The sequence below is a fragment of the Microcaecilia unicolor genome, chromosome 7 (genome assembly GCF_901765095.1).
Source record: "Microcaecilia unicolor chromosome 7, aMicUni1.1, whole genome shotgun sequence".
NCBI lineage: Eukaryota > Metazoa > Chordata > Amphibia > Gymnophiona > Siphonopidae > Microcaecilia > Microcaecilia unicolor.
The window spans coordinates 84,594,551-84,612,639 of NC_044037.1; the positions used below are offsets into that span (position 1 = coordinate 84,594,551).

At 44.8% G+C, this 18,089-nt stretch overlaps 1 protein-coding gene across 1 annotated transcript in view; it reads left to right on the forward strand.

Moving 5' to 3' along the window:
* Positions 1 to 18,089, forward strand: part of LOC115473994 (diacylglycerol kinase eta-like) — a 374,300-nt gene that overhangs the window by 25,872 nt on the left and 330,339 nt on the right. The window contains exon 2 of the mRNA XM_030209244.1: positions 15,737 to 16,016. Coding sequence (XP_030065104.1) covers positions 15,822 to 16,016 — 195 coding nt within the window. The 5' untranslated portion in view covers positions 15,737 to 15,821. The remainder of the gene's footprint in view (positions 1 to 15,736; positions 16,017 to 18,089) is intronic.

Here is an 18,089-nt window from a genome sequence, read left to right on the forward strand (position 1 = left end):
TGTAAAATAAAGATAAGATAAAACAAAATTCTTGTTCAGACCAGACATATTATATATAACAAGCAACAAAGCCCATTTCGTGAAAAATGAAACGGGCCCTAGGAAGGTTCTCGTCTAAGCGATTTCTCCTCTCTCCCCTGCCCTCCCCTCCATGTCCAGTGATTCTTCCCTTCCCTCCCATCCCCTCCATGTCCCGCAATTCTGGCCTCCCCTCCATGTCCAGTGATTCTCCTCTGCCCTGCCCTCCCCTCTGTGTCCCGCGATTCTGGCCTCCCCTCCATGTTCGCGATTCTGGCCTCCCCTCCATGTCCAGCAATTATCCTCTGCCCTGCCCTCCTCTCCCATGTCCAGCGGTCCTCCCCTCCCCTGCCCTCCCATCCATGGCCAGTGACTCTGTCCTTCCTGCCACCCTGCCTTTAAGCCGTTCATCTTACCTCAGGCCGCAGCAGCGGCAGGCTGGGCTCGCGTCGCCTCCAGCCTTCCCTTGCCTTCCCTCTCAGTGTCCCGCCCTCCTCTGACATCATTTCGTCTTTCCATGAGGGCGGGACTCTGAGAGAGAAGGGAACACTGGAAGCGAGCTGACGTCAGCATGCTGTTACAAACCCAGCCATCCAGCCATCCAGGGAAGCAGAGTTACCAATTATTATAAAGATATGTAAATGATTAAGTGGCAGCAAAATCAACAATTGGAGACCATACCTTTTCAACAGTACGATGACGATTAGTAAATTCAGCGGCATTACATTCATATTTATGAATCATGAGTACAGTACACCACCAAAAAGTAATGTTCAGTAAAGAGAAGATTTCCAGTTATGCAGAATCATTTGAATAGTGGGTGCGATTAAGATATCCAGTAAATTGTTATGCCAAGGATTGGAAATTTCAGAGACAGCCAAGGAACGGAATATAATGATATCACGTAAAAAGAAGAAGTAATTGGAAGAATGGATTTAATAACATCCCACACTTAGCCCCAAAAGCAATGTATACAAGAAAATAACATATGCATTAAGTATCCCAACATAGAATACAATGCCAACATAAGTTTTTAACACTAGAGAAGCACGGTGAAGTTTACTAGGCGTCCAAATGGCCTTATGATAAAGAAAATAAAGGGATTGTGCTAAACCAGTCGAAGCAGTAGGTCACTGAGTAATGTTAAAAAAAAGTTTGACCAATCATTTTCATCTGCTATCCAAGTAATTTCATTTCATTAAAAACAACAGAAATCTTTACTGTGTCACAGGTAAAAGGGAAGGCATCAGAATACTGGATAGGATCTTTATTGTTTAGAGGCAGACCTTTGCCTGGTATATTTTTCTCCGAGGTTCCAGCAATAAGGGCAAAATTCAAATAGGCTGGAAAAACCACTCGATGTCTTTGAAATCTGCTCATTTTCCAACGCAGTGCAGACTTTCCCTGATCTCCAGCTTAACTCCCACTTTCTTGCTGCTGTGTCCCCAGCTTTTTATGACTATGTTGCTCCATGCATGTTCTCTAGAGAACTCAAGTCATCAATTGCACTCTTCCACCTGCCCAGTGGTTAGTGCAGTAGGCTTTGATCCTGGGGAAGTGGGTTCAATTCCCACTGCAGCTCCTTGTGACTCTTGGCAAGCCACTTAACCCTCCATTACTCCATTGCCCCAGTACCTGTATATAATATGTAAGCCACTTCGAATGTAGTTGCAAAACCCACAGAAAGGAGGTATATCAAGTCCCATTTCCCTTTTCCTGCATCATCTTTTTTCATCCTGAACTCCCTGCGCAGATTTATTTATTGCATTTGTATCCCACATTTTCCCATCTATTTGTGGGCTCAGTGTGGCTTACAATACATTGTGAGTGATGGAAATACAATTTGTTGCAGTACGATTATGGGTTACATTGTGAAGAGTTATGGGAAGACAAAGTCAAACTCAAGGTATCATTTGGGAATAGAGCAATGGAATGTAACAATGGGGATTTGATAGGGTGATAAGACAATAGCAAGAGAACATTATGGTATTACAATTTTATCTGAGGTGAAAATGCGGGGGAAGAGAATTCAGGAGAGAGTGTAGTGATGCATTTTTATTAGTGTGTATGGACTTCATGTGTTTTGATTCTTGCAATAAATTTTCTCAAAGAGATGAGTCTTCAATAGTTTGCGTAAGTCGGTTAGTTCGTAGATAGTTTTCAGGTTGCGTGGTAGTGTATTCCAGAATTGCGTGCTCATATAAGAGAAGGTTGATGCATGCAGTACTTTGTATTTTATGCCTTTGTACTTAGGGAAGTGGAGATTGAGGAAGGTTCGGGATGATCTTTTAGCGTTTCTGGTTCTTGTGTGCCCAGAAAATCAGAAGTGTCTGTTAACATTTTCAACTCTTTCCAGGGTTATTAAACACAATCTGGCTGATATTCAAAGTGAGTTAACCAGCTGGGAATGGCCGCCGATTGGTTAGCTCACTCATTGGCAGCTATCTGGTCATTTTCAGCAGCACTTAACCAGTTATCTTCATTGAAAATGACCTGCTAGCACCAAAGTTCAAGCCAGCTATGTCGGGGACATTCCAGAAGCGTTATAGGGTGGAGCCTCGTTAGCTCCCAGCCATGTTTAGCGCATAAATAAGACCACATAACTAGCAGTCTTATTTTTGGGACCCTTTTATGAAGCGACGGTAAGCCCAGCTTACCGCCTGCTAAAAGGGAAGTACCGTCAGGCTACCACAGCAACCTGGCAGCAGTGCCCTCTCCCAGCCAGTGGCGTACCAAAGGCAGGGCGGTGGGGGCGGCCCGCCCTGGCTGCAGGTCGTGAGGAGGGTGCTGCCATGGACGTCTTCCCCCCCCCCCACCGACCAGTGCGATATCACTCTCCCCCTCCTCGCTCCATGCCCACCCGAATCTGCAGCTCTTTAAACTTCGAGGCTTCCGGCAGCATCAGCAATGTAAGCACTGCCGTCATCCAGCCCCGGAAGCCTTCTCTGTACAGCATTCCGCCTACGCGGGAAGCTGTATAGAGGAGGCTTCCGGGGCAGGCCGAAAGCAGCACTTTCATCGCTGACGCGGGCCTGGAAGCTTGGAGGCCTGTAGGAGTGGAGCGGGCATGGAGTGAGGACGGGAAGAGCGATACCGCACTAGTTGGTGAGGGGGACGGGGGAGGAAGGAAGGAAAGTGATGCCCCAGCCAGCCCATAGGGAAAGGGAAAGGGGGGGGGTGAAGAGAGGAGGATCAAGAATGTGATGTGATGCCAGATCTAAGGGGAAGAGAGGGTGGAGAGAGGAAGGAAAGCAATGATAGGGGAATGGGAAAAGCAGGGTGGAGAAAGGAGTGAGAGTGATCCCAGATCAAAGTGAAGCAAGAGTGGGAAGGGAGAGAAAGGTGGGACGCATGAGGGAGAGAAGACTGGGAAAAAGCTTGATCAGGGGAGGGGAGAGAACGCGATGCAGTACTATGAAGCAGGGGAGAGAGATATTGACCCTGGGTTTGGAGTGCAGGAGAGCGGGAGAAAGAAGGGTGAGGAACATGGGAAGGGGACACAGAGGGCAGATGCTGAACATGGGGGAATAGGGACACAGACACAGAGGGGAGGTTATGGATAGAAGAGAGAGGGAGTAATAGGGAATGACAGTGGACATGGAGAGAAAAAAGATAAGCAGAAGATGGATATGGATGGGGAACAGAGAGTGGAGAGATAAAGATAGAGAGAAGGGGAGATGCTGGAATGTATCATGTAAAAAGGAGAAAGGAAGGCACATGCTGGATAGAAGGGAAAGAAAAGGCAGGCAGTGGATGGAAGGGGCAGAGAAAGCTGGCAGACACCATATGGAAAGGGGGAGAGGGCAGACAGTGGATGGAAGGGACAGAGAAAGCAGACAGACACTGGATGAAAGGGAGAGAGAAAGAGAGCAGATGCTGGATGGAAGGGAAAGAGTGAAGAGAAGACGAGGAAAGCAGAAACCAGAGACGACAAAGGTAGAAAAAAAAGATTGATTTATTTATTTGCTTTAGAATAAAGTAGTATTGTGGCTGTGATGATAAATAGAAAATGAAAATAAAGTGATCTTTTTGTTGGACTAATGTTAATACATTTTCGACTAACTTTCAGAGACCAAAACCTCCATCCTTAGGTCAGAACAGGACCGTAACAGCAGTATACTGTACTGACCTGAGGAAGGAGGTTTTGGCCTCTAAAAGCTAATTGAAAAATGTATTAGTCCAATAAAATGGTATTATCTTATTTTCTATTTTTTGTTTTATTTCTATTTGTTAATTAGTAAAGTGGTGATTGGTTTGTGTCAGTTTTTCAAATGTATATATTTTGCACAGTACTAGGGGACATGCATCACTGTTTCTGTGGTGTTGCATTGTATGTGGAATCTGACCTCTTGGGGGTTCAGTTTAATTTTAGTTTGTGGTTACTTATTCTATACTTGGTGAGGATGTGTCTGTGTTCTCTGTTTGTGAAAAAGACATGGTTTTCTGTTGGCAGGATCATTTTTACTAATGTCTTGCTTAGTTTTTACAGTGGGTGTATTGATGTTCTAGTACTCACTGCAGTGTTTAAGATGCTGCCTTTCCTAGGTACACCCTTGTTGTATGACTTGTTTATTATTACTAAAAATAATATTTTCATATAGAGGAGGGGTGTTTAAAATGATCGGCCCCGGGTGTCAAATATGCTAGGTACGCCACTGCTTCCAGCACGTTCCATTTCTGAGCTGCAAAAATATTTCGATTTTGTAGCTCCTGTGTGTAGCTGGAGGTAATCGGGCAGTGCCGCATGCTGCCCAGTGAGCGCCGGGATAGCGTGGGAGCCCTTACTGCCACCTTAATGGCTGGTAATAAGTGCTCCTCCCCCCTCCCCCCCCCCCGAAATGGCCACACAGCAAGTAGTTCACTCAGTGGCGTTCCTTCGTCGGCTGCCACCCAGGGTAGATCGCCACAGCACACCCCCCCCCCAGGTGCAGCATCATCCGCCCCCCCCCCCAGATGCAGCACGACACCCCCCACCGGGTGTAGCGTCCCCCCCGGCGCATCACCTCCATGTCCCCCCCAGGTACATTCTTCTTACCTGCTGAGGTGCTGGGAGCAGCCGCGTGGCTGTCAGCTCCTCTGGTTCCTTGCTCCCTCCGCCCTGGAACAGGAAATAACAGCCGAGAAGCAGGGAGCCAGCAGAGCCAACAGCCGCATGGCTGTTCCCTGCACCCCTCCTGCAGCGTGCACCCGGGCAGACCACCCCCACCGCCCTGCCCTCGGTATGCCACTGAGTTCACTTGCTGCAAGCTATTTCTTGAAGAAAAGGGAAACCTTTTACCCGCTGCAGAAAAGTGGGCCTTGGCATGCATCAGAAACACATAGTGCAGGCCCCCTTTTGCCGTAGCTTCATAAAAGGACCCCTTTATGCGCTAATGAATAGCTGGTTCAGTGGCGTAGCTAGGTGGGGCCACGGGGGCCTAGCCCCCCCCAATTTCCTCTGGGCTCCTGGTTTTGCTGGCGGGGGTCCCCAACCCCTGTCAGCTGAAGTGTTGTGCAGCGCCGGTCTCCGGCGCTGCTGCATTGCCTGCCCTGCTTTGTCTTTTCACGTCTGGCACGCTCTTTTTAGTGAATCTGAGGAGCATGCAGGACGTGAGGGGAAGACAGAGCAGGGCAGGCAATGCAGCTGTGGATAACGCTTCAGCTGCTGGGGGTTGGGGACCCCTGTCAGCCAAGGTATTTGCTGCGGCAATGGGTGGGGAGCAGCAGGGCAGGGGGCGGTGGCGGCGGCGGGGCGGCAGACCAAAATGTGCTCCTCCCACCTCGGGCTCTGTCCCTCTCCCACTGTGAGGTCTGGCTATGTTCCTGAGCTGGTTAGCTCTGAATATCAAGTTAACATGCGCAATCAGCTTTTTAAAAAATGGATATTGAATGCCGGCGACTGGATATGGCCCAGCATTGAATATCCGGGTTCGGGGACATTAGCAGCGCTGCATGTCACTGTCTGAACATCAGAAGGAATATAAGATTACATAGAAATGAATCTTAGAAACTAGACATTAATGAAAGAATTGTTATGCAAGACAATTTAGCTTTGAAACTTTTTTTTAAAAAGGTTATTCTTCGAGAAACATTGTATAGAACACAAATTTTACTGTCTTCATCAGTCAGCATCTAAGACAGACAGATGCATCTTGGTTTTCTGTTTCATCAACTGCTTCTGACCAGTTGATATCCAGCTGAATGAGGTCTTTTTCAACTGTTTAACAGAACGGAAGCGACAATATTGAATCAAGTACATGCTTGTAGCTATAAAAAGCAATATTCGCCTCCTACTTCAGGAATTGTTTTCCTTAGTCCTCTGTCCACAAGCACTCATTAAACCACCCGGTCTTATACCCCCTAATTCTAGAAATTTGCAAGTCAAAACTTCCAACTAGCATACAACATACAAAATAAAGCCAGTTAGTTGCATGTGTAACTTAATTTAATAATGAGCCACTAATTGGTGTTAATGAGCAATAATAGGCTATAATTGGCCTTAATTTGGCACTAATTGGCATTAATTAGAAATTACACTTAATTGCCCTTAGTCAGTATGCTATAAGTTGCACTCTCAAATTCCAGAGCTTGCAACTTCAAGGGGGGCATGGAACTGGGGGGGGGGGGGGGGGGGGCATGAGCGTGTCAGGCAGAATTCTAGCATTTACATGTCTAACTGCCAACATTTAGGCATGAGCATTTACACCTGCTATTGAGCTATTTTGGACTGCGGACTGGAGAAATAAAATCTCCTGGAAATGGTACAATACATTTCTATAGAACATGCAGTTCCAGAACCTGCAGTTTGAAACACTGAAACTTAGAAACACTGCAGTCTAAGAGTTGCTCCATTCAAACTGCCCCTCTTCTCTCTCTCCGCACACACACACACAAACTGCAACTGAATTTCGTCACTCTGTTTCAGCTGAAATGAAAACCATAACCAAAACCGAGTGTTTCTAACTAGAGCTTTGCCCCCTTCTTCTGTACAGAACAACTCCCCCGGACCCTCACCACCTGTAGGCCCTGATCCCCCCCCTCCATTCCCGGGGCCTACCTTTCAGGCATTGGTGGTCCAGCAGTGCAGGCGGGGCAGGAGTGATCCCCACTCACTCCTGCCCTTGCCGATTGCCTTGTCAAAATGACTGCTGGGATTTCAAGCAGCAGTCTCGCAAGACTGCTGCTAGAAATTGTGGCAGCCATTTTAACAAGGGAATCAGCAGGGACATGAGTAAGTGAGGATCACTCCTGCCACGACTGCACTGCTGGACCACCAATGCCTGTAGGCCCTGGGATGCAAGGGGCCTACGGTCACTGTTCCCTCTAACCTGAGCGGGAGTCCTACAGTGCTACTGGTGGGAGATGCTGCTTCACATTTTCAATAGTGAGGGTCAGGCAAGCTCTGCAGGACTCCAGGGAATCTGCCTGTCTATAGCAATTGAAAACACAATATTGAAGCACCACCCCCGACTGGCACCAATGCATTTGGAGGATTGCTGCTTAGCTTAGAGGGAACAGTGCCTATGGGTGGTTGTGGGGGATCTGGGAGGGGGGCTAGTTTTGTTTGGGGGGGGGCCTGGAGGATGTGAGCTGCTCCTGTTCAGTGTTGGGGAGAGGGAGCAGAGGCTGCACAAATTTCAGACATGCCACACTGTTTTGGTTTCACACATAAACACACTTGTATTTTCAGCCAAAACCGAAACAAGACCGAATTTAGATTTCTGGTCAGTTTCAGTCAAGGAGGTTTGATTAACAGGAGACGGCAGAAGTGTGTTTGGTCCATTATCTGGCCTGAAGCCAGTAGGTGGAACTTGTTGCCCTATCAATTACATTGTTTTGGGTGTACCAAGATGGCAGTGGCTGCATTGGGGAGAATGAAAACCTCCTTGGGTGGACCAGCTTCAGCTTTGTGACATCACACCGTCTCCTGTTCATTGAACCTGCTTGATTTTGGCATCAAAACTGAAACAGAAATTCAGTTAGCCTATAACACACACACACACCTGTACATACACATACCCTACCCCATGGCCAACAAAACAAAAATAGTTTCTCACGGTATTACCCTGAAACTCGGAGGGAGGGACTCTAAAACTCAGAGGGAGGGAGGGGGGACCCTGGGGGAACCCTGAAACTCGGAGGGAGGGAGAGAGGGACCCTGAAACTCAGAGGGGGGGACCTTGAAACTCGGAGGGAGGGAGGGAGGGGGGAATCTGAAACTCAAAGGGAGGGAGGGAGGGGACGACCCTGAAACTCGGAGGGAGGGAGGGGATGACCCTGGAACTGGGAGGGAGGGGGGATGGGTGGGCGGGAGGGCCCTGGCACACACTCTCATTCTCACATACACACACTCTCTCGCTCACAGACACACTCGCACCCAGTCTCACTCTCTCTCTGTCACACACACACATTCGCACATTCACTCTCTCTCTCTCTCTCTCACAGAGTCACTCTCACAAACACTCTCTCAAACATACACACCCCGAGGAAAAGCTTGCTAGCACCCGTTTCATTTGTGCCAGAAACAGGCCTTTTTTACTAGTAGGTAAATAAGGAGCTATCTTTGTAGAGAAGAATTATCTTTGTAGAGAAATAATGGCATTTACAAATCCACTTCCACACTACCCTACCTGCTTTCAGTATGGGATATTTCTTAAAGGTGCCCAGGGGAAAATCTCCTGAAGCATGGAGCAGAAAACTAAAATGCACCCTAGGGACTAAACAAGTCTCAAGTACAGTAACAGAAACATGCTGAGTTCCCCTTGAGGCGACCCATACCTCCATGGGCTTTTTGAAGTCTACAACATTGATAGCGAAAGTCTAGGTATTTTTCCCTGCCAGAGATAATGCTGCAGTATCCAATGTAGTGCCCATTCATTTCTATGATATAAATTGAGAGGCAATATCTGGAAAATATAAAACCAGCAGGGAGCAAAAATCATATTAAACAAGTGTATCCAGCCCCATAAAGACAAAGGGTATGCCCTCTACTTCAAATAAGTATATGATTTTTTTTAACGGCACCCCTCTCCAACCACACCTCCTTTCTTGCTGGGTTGGCTATTAATGATTTTTGATATGTATTTCATTTTGTTTTTGGAAATTTAACTGTGAGACTTAGGGGCTCATTTTTGAAAGAGAAAAATGTCTAAAAAGTGGCATAAAGCAGCATCTGGACATTTTTCTCACAAAAACGTCCAAATTAGTATTTTCGAAACCTGTTTTAGCTGTTTTTCTATGAAGTCCATCAGAAATGTGTTCAAAATCACAAGGGGGTGTGAGGGGGGCGGGATTAGGGCATGCCTAACACTTGGACAGTTTACAGGCATAATGGAACAAAACAAAAACGTCCAGGACTAAAACCAAGACATTTTGGTCTAGATCTGTTTTCAGAACGAATAAGGCACAAAAAGGTGCCCTAAATGACTAGATGACCACTGGAGAGAATCAGGGGTGACCCCCCCCCCCCATATCCCCCCAGTGGCACTGACACCCTCCCATCCCACAAAAATGTGAATAAAAATATATCTTACCAGCCTCAATGACAGCTACAGATGTTAAAGTGAGGTCTAGTCTGGTAGCGCTATATAATTGCTATTAGTAGTAGTATTAGAGCAGCATGTAGGTCCTTGGAATAATGTAGTGGTTGGTGCAGTACACAGTGAAGGACCCAGGCCACTATCTTCCTCTCCCTATCACACTTGTGGTGGAAACTGTGACCCCTCCCAAGGTCATCAAAACCCTACTGCACCCATATATAGGTGCCCCCTTCACCCATAAGGGCTATTGTTGTGGGGTACAGTGGATTTTGGGTGGGTTTTGGAGAGCTCAGGGGACAGATAAGGAAGCACAGGTGAGATTTGTACCTGGGAGCATTTTTATGAAGTGCACAGAAGTGCCATCTAGGGTGCCCCATTGCTCTCCTGGGATGTCTGGGGGGACCATTCTACTAAAAATGCTGGCACCTCCTACATCCCATTGGCAAGAATCTCTATGTTTTGCACCTATTTGTTTTTTTTTCTGAAAATGGACCTTAAAACAAAATGTCCAAATCACAAAACCTTGTTCAAGACAGTGTTTTCGAAAAAGAAAAAAAAAAGGTAGACGTTTTTCTTTTTTGAAAATGACCTTCTTTCCTATTCGGATTTTGGATGTTTTGTGCAAAACATCCCAAATCGGACTTAGACGTCATATTGAAAATGCCCCTCCATTGGGGTCATTTTGTAAAGTAATTTTTGCACATATGTGGCTACATATGTATATGTGTGTTTACAAAATGGCACCTAAGTAGGTGCGTGCTTGCCTTCAAAATTACCCTCCATGTAACTGAAGCTTATACCTTTGTCAGTGGTTTCTATGTGAGTGGAGGAGTGGCCTAGTGGTTAGAGCACTGGTCTTGCAAGCCAGAGGTGGCTGGTTCAAATCCCACTGCTACTCCTTGTGATCTTGGGTAAGTCACTTAACTCTCTATTGCCTCAAGTGCAAACTTAGATTGTGAGCCCTCCTGAAACAGAAATATCCAGTATACCTGAATGTAACTCACCTTGAGCTACTATTGAAAAAGGTGTGAGCAAAATCTAAATTAATAAATATGTACAGTGATACCTAGTGACTGAACTATGTAGGTTGCTACTGATATCTATTCCCCCCCCCCCCCCCCCCATGTGCCATTTAACTGGCTAAGAACAGCTCCTGGCTGGTTAAGTAGCACTTAACTGGCTATCCGTGAACATTCAGTGGGAAATAGCCAGTTATCTCCCACTGAATATTCCCAGTCAGTACTTGACGGCTAACTGATTATATCGTGATGTGCTAATACTCAGCACAGCACATCACTGGCTAAGTTTGGAAGCCAAATCAGGTTGCCGAAATAGCAGGCCTATCTTTGGCCAGTTTAAACGTAACTGTCCAGTGCTGAATATTGGCTTGGCTGGTTATGTTTAAACCGACCAAAAATAAACCAGACATTCAATGCCGGTCACTGGAAATAACCTGGCCAACTGCGGGAGTTAGTTGGGCTGCCTCCTGTGGTCTGAATATCGGCCCCCTTGTATACTGGCTGCTCAGTGATGAAGCGGTATAGCAATACATATTGCTTGTTTTCCGCCCACAGACTTAATTTTATTCTGTGAAGTATGAAATTGCAGTTTTTCATGAAAGACATCACTGCATTGAAAGACGTGATTTATAACTAAACAGTGAAACCAACATGAGCTATAGTCATGAGTCCATTAACCTTACCAGCACCAGCCAGTGATTTTACACTGTGACAGGAGATGCATTTATTCAAGATGTGCAGCCATTTAAAATAAAGTTGTTTGCATTTCATGTCATTTTGTATTTTAGTGCATGCTAACATTGCACTAAGGGGGCACTTCTACAACTAGGAGCCAGCCTCCACATAGGGATCCCATTATATATTTGCACCTGGGAACTGGCGTAGCCTGGTATAGCATTTATTCTCCCACAGTTACACCAGCCATAGATCTGGCATAGGTGCAGTCATGTAAATGCGTATAACTTACAGGTTTCTGCAAATTAATCTGCCCGTGTCCTGTCCAAGTTCCACACACGTATACACCCCCCGTTGCATTATTTTTCCTAAACGCTTGGCTGCCGCTATATCTGGCGGTTGTGTCGAAAGCATGTAGATTTTATTGAATCAGTTTCGCATTTGCCCTGTTTGGGTTTGGCGCTATTTATTTCAGTTTACAGCAGCATCTGTCTTTTTAAAGACAAGGGTGTTTTGCAACACTGGATGTTTTTTTTTTTCTTGGATTCAGGTACCATTAATAAGCCCCTGATGCAGGCGGCTGCCGCCGAAACACAGACTGTGTCGGGTCTGACCAATATAGCAAGGTTGAGACACCTCTTTTCTTCAAGACTCCTTATGCTTTTTTGCTATTGGCTTCTGTGTTTTGCTTTGGATTTCCCTCTCTTTTGTACTTTTGCATTTAGGCATTATGGCACATCTGACAAACTCCCATGCCTCTAACCCTTGCTATCTCTGTGCTACACTCAATTCCCTCTTCAAAGTGCCTCCATGTGCAAACCTTCTCCCCTTCACTTTCTGCGCTGACTACTTCCACAGCAATGTCCACAAGGTTAATCTTGAGTTCTCCACTGGATCATATCCATCTCCCTCCCTCCATTTTATTGCTGTACCCTTCCTTTGATCCCCTTTCTTCCTTTTCTAAAATCACAGAGGAGAAAACTGTGCATCTTTTTCCTGCCTCCAAGCTCACTATCTGTTCCTCTAATCCCATCCCAATCCAAGCTGACCCAACTACTCAGCTGTATTTACCTTGGTGTCATCCCTTCCATGTATCATATCCTCACTATCACTTTCCTCTGCAACCATTCCTGCCACTTTCAAACATGCTATGATTACAGCACTGTTCATAAAACCTTCAGTGACTACCAGCTCTGCTATCATTCCATGTTCCTCCTCCCTTTTATATCCAAACTACTCACAAGTGCCCATTCATCTCTGTTGCCTTGACTTTTTTTTTTTCATCTCAAGTCAGCCACTCCAATCTGACTTTCGCCTTCTATATTCTACAGAAACAACCCTTGTCAAAGTCTCCAGTGATCTGTTACTGGCCAAATCCAAGGGCCTTTATTCAATTCTTATCCTTCTTGACCTGCTTGTGACACTGTTGAACACCACCTACTCCTTGATACTCTGTCCTCACTGGGATTTCAGCATTCTGTTCTTAGGTTTCTTCTTCTTCTTCCCAACACATTTTAGTATATGCTATTGAGAATCCTCCTTCACTGCTCTCCCACTATTCAATCAGTGTATCTTAGAACTCTGTCTTGAGACCTCTTCTCTTCCTTCTCTGTACTTGTTCCCTTGATGCTCTGACCTTATCCATTGGATCTCAGTACTATCTTTATACTGATAACTCCCAGATCTCTCTACAGCAAAAATTTCTCCAGGAATCCAGTCCTAAATCTTCACCTGCTGGTCTAACATTGCCACCTAGATGTCCCATCACTCTCTGAAGCTTAACATGACCAAGTGATATCTTCTTATTTTTCCTCCTAAGCCCACCTATCCCATTTTCCCCCTCCTGTATTTCTGTGGAAAACACTGTCTTCCCCCTTCCCCCAGAAACACAGCTTGTAACATTAGGGTCATCTTTGACTCTTCTCCCTCCCATATCCAACACATTGCCAAACCCTGTTGTTTTTTCCTCTATAACATCACAAAAATCCATCCCTTCCTTTTTGATCACACTACCAAAACCTTTATCCACATGCTCATCACCTCCCACTTAGACTACTGCAAATTGATCCTCACTGGTCTCACACTGAACTGTCTCTCACCAATTCAGTCTATTCAAACTTCTGCTGTACAACTTTTCTTCAACCAGTACGTATCTACTCACATAACCCTTCTTCTCAAGCCACTTCATAGGCTCCCTACCTGTTTTCCACATACAATTCAAACTTCTCTTACAGACTTACAAGTATATTCATTCTGCAACTCTCCATTACCTTTCCTCTCTTATCTCTCCCTTCACCCCTCCTTGGGAACTCTACTGATTGGGTAAGTCACTCTAATCTCTACCTGTTGTCTCTGTTGTCAACTCCACACTCCATTCCTTCCATCTTGCTGGCCTATTCAAATCTAGTTTAAAAGTCCATCTTTGTTAGGCTGCTTGAACATCTTAACCTTTTATTCTACCTGTTCATGCCCACCTTATTTTTAACCATTTCCCATAATAAGCAATAAATAGAAATAAATCAAAATACAGAAAAGAAGATAGAAGGATACCTTTTTTATTGGACTAACTTAATACATTTTTGATTAGCTTTTGAAGGTAACTCATCTTCTTCAGATCAGAAATAAGCAAATGTTCAGAAATATCAGAATATATATAAGTGAAACACAAAAGCATTCCAATGAGACGGTTAACTTTAAAAGTAGACTAACATGGCTACCATACCACACTACTTTACCCATAATAAGTAAAACGCCCAAATCTTTTAATTGTCCTGTTTGTACTGAAAAGATAAGTTCCACTGAGAAGAAAGTATCCCCCTGATTCTATAAAGGTCTCCATAAATTGTGCACGCAAATTTAGTTAAAGTTCCTATTTGAGTGTGCAATTTAATTGAATAATGAGCTAATTAGTGCCAATAATTAAATTGGCACTAATTTAATTGGGTGTTATGCGCGTAAAGTTAGGCACGGGATCCACGCCTATAATTTACGTGCGGCCTGAAAAAGGGGGTGTGGAAAGGGAACAGTCATGGGCATTTCAGGGCAGAATGGGAGTGTGGTTTTGAGATATGTGCATAATTACAGAATAAGGGTGCTCTGTGTGGAAATTTAGGTGCAAGCATTTGCACCATATTTACATTGGTGCAAATAGTTGCACCTAAATTTACACATGACTATAATGCTTAAGCACTATTCTCTAAACCCTGCCAAACTTTAGGCATGGCTTATAGAATACTGCTTAAGCAGGTTTCTTCGGCACTGATTTTTTAGGCACCATTTACTGAATTTACCCTACATATGTAATTTAGTGGCACTATAGACTTAATAAGTAGTTGTAGTAAGCAGTTTCATGCATGATAACAAGTGTGGTAAGCTGTGGCCCACCTGGGCCACAAATAGGTCTGCTTTTCAGGATAACCAAAAAAACAAAATCAAATTAACCAGGCTCTCAGATCAACTGTAGGTAGATGCAACATAGTAACATAGTAGATGACGGCAGAAAAAGACCTGCACGGTCCATCCAGTCTGCCCAAGAAATGTGCCACTTTTTTGTGTATACCTTACCTTGATTTGTAACAGATGGAAACTCAGTATGGCTTCCTTGAAAATCACTCCTAGGGCTGTTTACCTCTGTCCCATATTAGGGCATTCAGCTCCACTGGAAAACACTAGAGCAGGGGTTCTCATCCTAGTCCTTGGAACACACCTAGCCAGTCAGGTTTTCAGGATGTCCACAATGATTATGCATGAGATAAATTTGCATGCATTACCTCAATTGTATGCAAACCTATCTCATGCATATCCATTGTGACTATCCTGAAAACATGATTGGCTACACATAAGTACATAAGCATCGCCATGATGGGACAACCCAGGGGTCCATCGAGCCCAGCACCCTGTAACCGACAGCGGCCAAAAGAACAAGCAATTTGTCCTGCCCCTCCTAGAAATAGTATATTATTCCCTTGTCCATTCAATAACATTCTATGGCCTTTTCCTCCAGGAAGCCGTCCAACCTTTTTTTGTCCCAAGGACCAGTTTAAGAACCCCTACATTAGAGGGATATGAAACCAAGGCAAACAATGTGACCATCTGGGGTGCAAAACTGGGGGGGGGGGGGGGGGGGATGCACCTTGCTGCCAATTGGAGTCACTATATGAGTCCAGCATGTTAAACCCAAAAGGAAGACACTGCTGAAAAAAGCCCTTGCCTTAGTCAAAATTTTGTCCAGTGACTGCCCTGTATGTCATTTCAGAAAAAGCTCATTCTACCAAGAAATTCATGATTGCAGAGATCAGTGAAGCAAATGCTTTGAGCTGTGCAAAAACGATTCAAGTTCCTTATCCTGTTAACGTTTAGAATTGGGAAATAAAGGAAGCTGTGTTTTTCCTACAACTTGTGGCTTTGTTTGATAACAGAAAGATACATTTTCAAATGGAAGTACAGATATAAAGAGAAGTGAAATGATGTGGACTAGGTTAGTAATTCTGTGGGCTTCTTTTGAAGGGCTGTATGAGGCTATCCAGGAGAAGACCTTGGACCTCCTCTTCATTCTTCGCTGGTCCCTTTGATCCTTGACTTGCTGCTAAGGATGGCCGAAAAGTTGTCCCCAGTGGATCTGTTTGCAAGGAAGTCCAGAGACTCGGTGTATTCTCTGGACTCGGACAGGCTGACCCAGCCAGAAGGGGCAGGAGGTGAGGAGTCTTCAGACAGCGAGGGAGAGCAGGAAGGAAACTCCCACAAGCTAATCAGAAAAGTATCCACCTCAGGACAGATACGGAGCAAGGTAAGGGACAGAAAGACAACAACTTTGAATGTGACATTCCTCAGTTTTGCTTTTGAGCAAGTGTATTTCAGATTGTGTTTGCAGGCTCCATGGTTTGGAATCCATTTCCTAATGTACTTGGTGAGTACAGTGCATTCAACTGTTTTAACCAATGGTTTGGAAACTAGTTTCAAATGGATTTTAGCTGAAAAAATGAGTGGATGTCAACTACTGTAGAAAGCAGATAAAAGGTATTTGAAACTCATTTTGTATGCATGCTATATATAGATAAGTGTACATTAGGGCTGTGCACATCCAAAAAAAATGTCATGCTCATTCAAAACAAATTTTTTCCCAATTTTTGTGGATTTTTTTGGTGATATTCTACATATTTCTTTTAAATGCTTACCGTATAAGCATGATAACGCTTTTCAAAGGTTCAAAGGTTAATTTATTTGATTAATCACCTAAGGACATGCACTCAAAGTGGTGTACATATAAAATCAATGTAATAATACAAATAAAATACAGTCATACTTTAACAAGGTACAATAAAATAAAAACATAATAAAATACAAATCAAATATTTAACAACTTTATCAAATAATCATATTTGCTGAATCCCAATAGCACACCTGAGACTAACCCCCTGTTTACTAAGCCATGCTAGCAGCTGCCTCGCAGCAATGCCGACACAGCTTATTTAAAGTGAATGGGTTGCGTTGGCATTAGCACATGGCAGCTGCTAGCACCTTAGTAAACAAGGGGGTAAGTATTATACTGCTTTAGCCTGACTAAATTCAAGACTCAAAAGCAGCACAAAACAAATGCGCCTTTAATAAAGTTTTAAACACAGACAGGGAACCCTCTGATCGAATTGTCAGAGGAAGAATATTCCACAATATGCGCAAACAAAACATTTGAACACACATTAATTAATGAATATGCACACATACAAGCAATTTGCATGCATATCAAATTTTTAGGCACCCAAAAGAACTGAATGTGCAGTTATGAATGCACAGCCCTAGTGTACTTCTCTGTGTGTGTTATTGTCAGGGTTGGCTTTAGCTCCACTGTTGCTTTGTGACTGGAAAACTAGGACTTCCCCTTAGAGTCACAAAGAATTATTATTATTATTAGCGCTGAACACCTGACACAAAGAGACAGTCCCTGCTCAAAAGAGCTTACAATCTAAGTGGTGATGATGGGGGAGGGGGGAGAGAAGGAGATAGCCTCCCCTGAGTGCTTAAGAACATCCTCTCTAAATGGTATCTCTATTCTGGTGGCACCTTGTCTACCTCTACCAGTCACATACTCCTAAATCCAGTGGCGATCCTAGGTTGGCTGCCACCCGGGGTGGATCGCTGCTGCACACCCCCCCCCCCCCCCCCGGTGCAGCGGCATCCGCACCCCCAGGGTGCAGCACGACACCCCCCCCCCCGGCACATCAAGCCCCCTCCCGGTGCAATGACACCCCCCTCCTGGTGCATCAACCCCCCCCCCCCGGGTGCATTCTTGGTTGCTGGAGGGTGCAAAGAGCGGCTGCTCTCTGCACCCTCCAGCAGCGTGCACCCCGGCCGGACCGCTCCCACTGCCCTGTCCTTCCTATGCCACTGCCTAAATCCATTCTTGGTTATTATGTAAATGGTAGGAGGCTGAAATTTAGCATTACCAGAATGAGGAAAATACATAGGACTTAGGTAATTGAAGCCAAGCATTATAAATGTATGTTTTGGGGAGGTTAGTTATAAAGGGGTGTAGCATGATGAGGCCACTTGAAGCTGACTTCGAATATATAGCCACAGCTTAACAGAAAGCACTTTGGTCTAGATTCTGTAAATGGCACCCAACGATAGCCATCAAAATGATGTGCACTATGCTAGTATTCTTTAAGAGCACCCTGTGCAGAATGACCTTTACAGAGTATTAGCATAATGCACATTTCACACCTAACTTTGGGTTCAAGCATTTACGTCTGTGAAAGGCTGATGTGAGTGCTTTTGCCCAACTGTTGACAGTTAGGTGCTCAAATGGAGGTAATTCTACAACATCATACCTAATTTCTGAAAACGCCCATGGCCACAGTCCCAT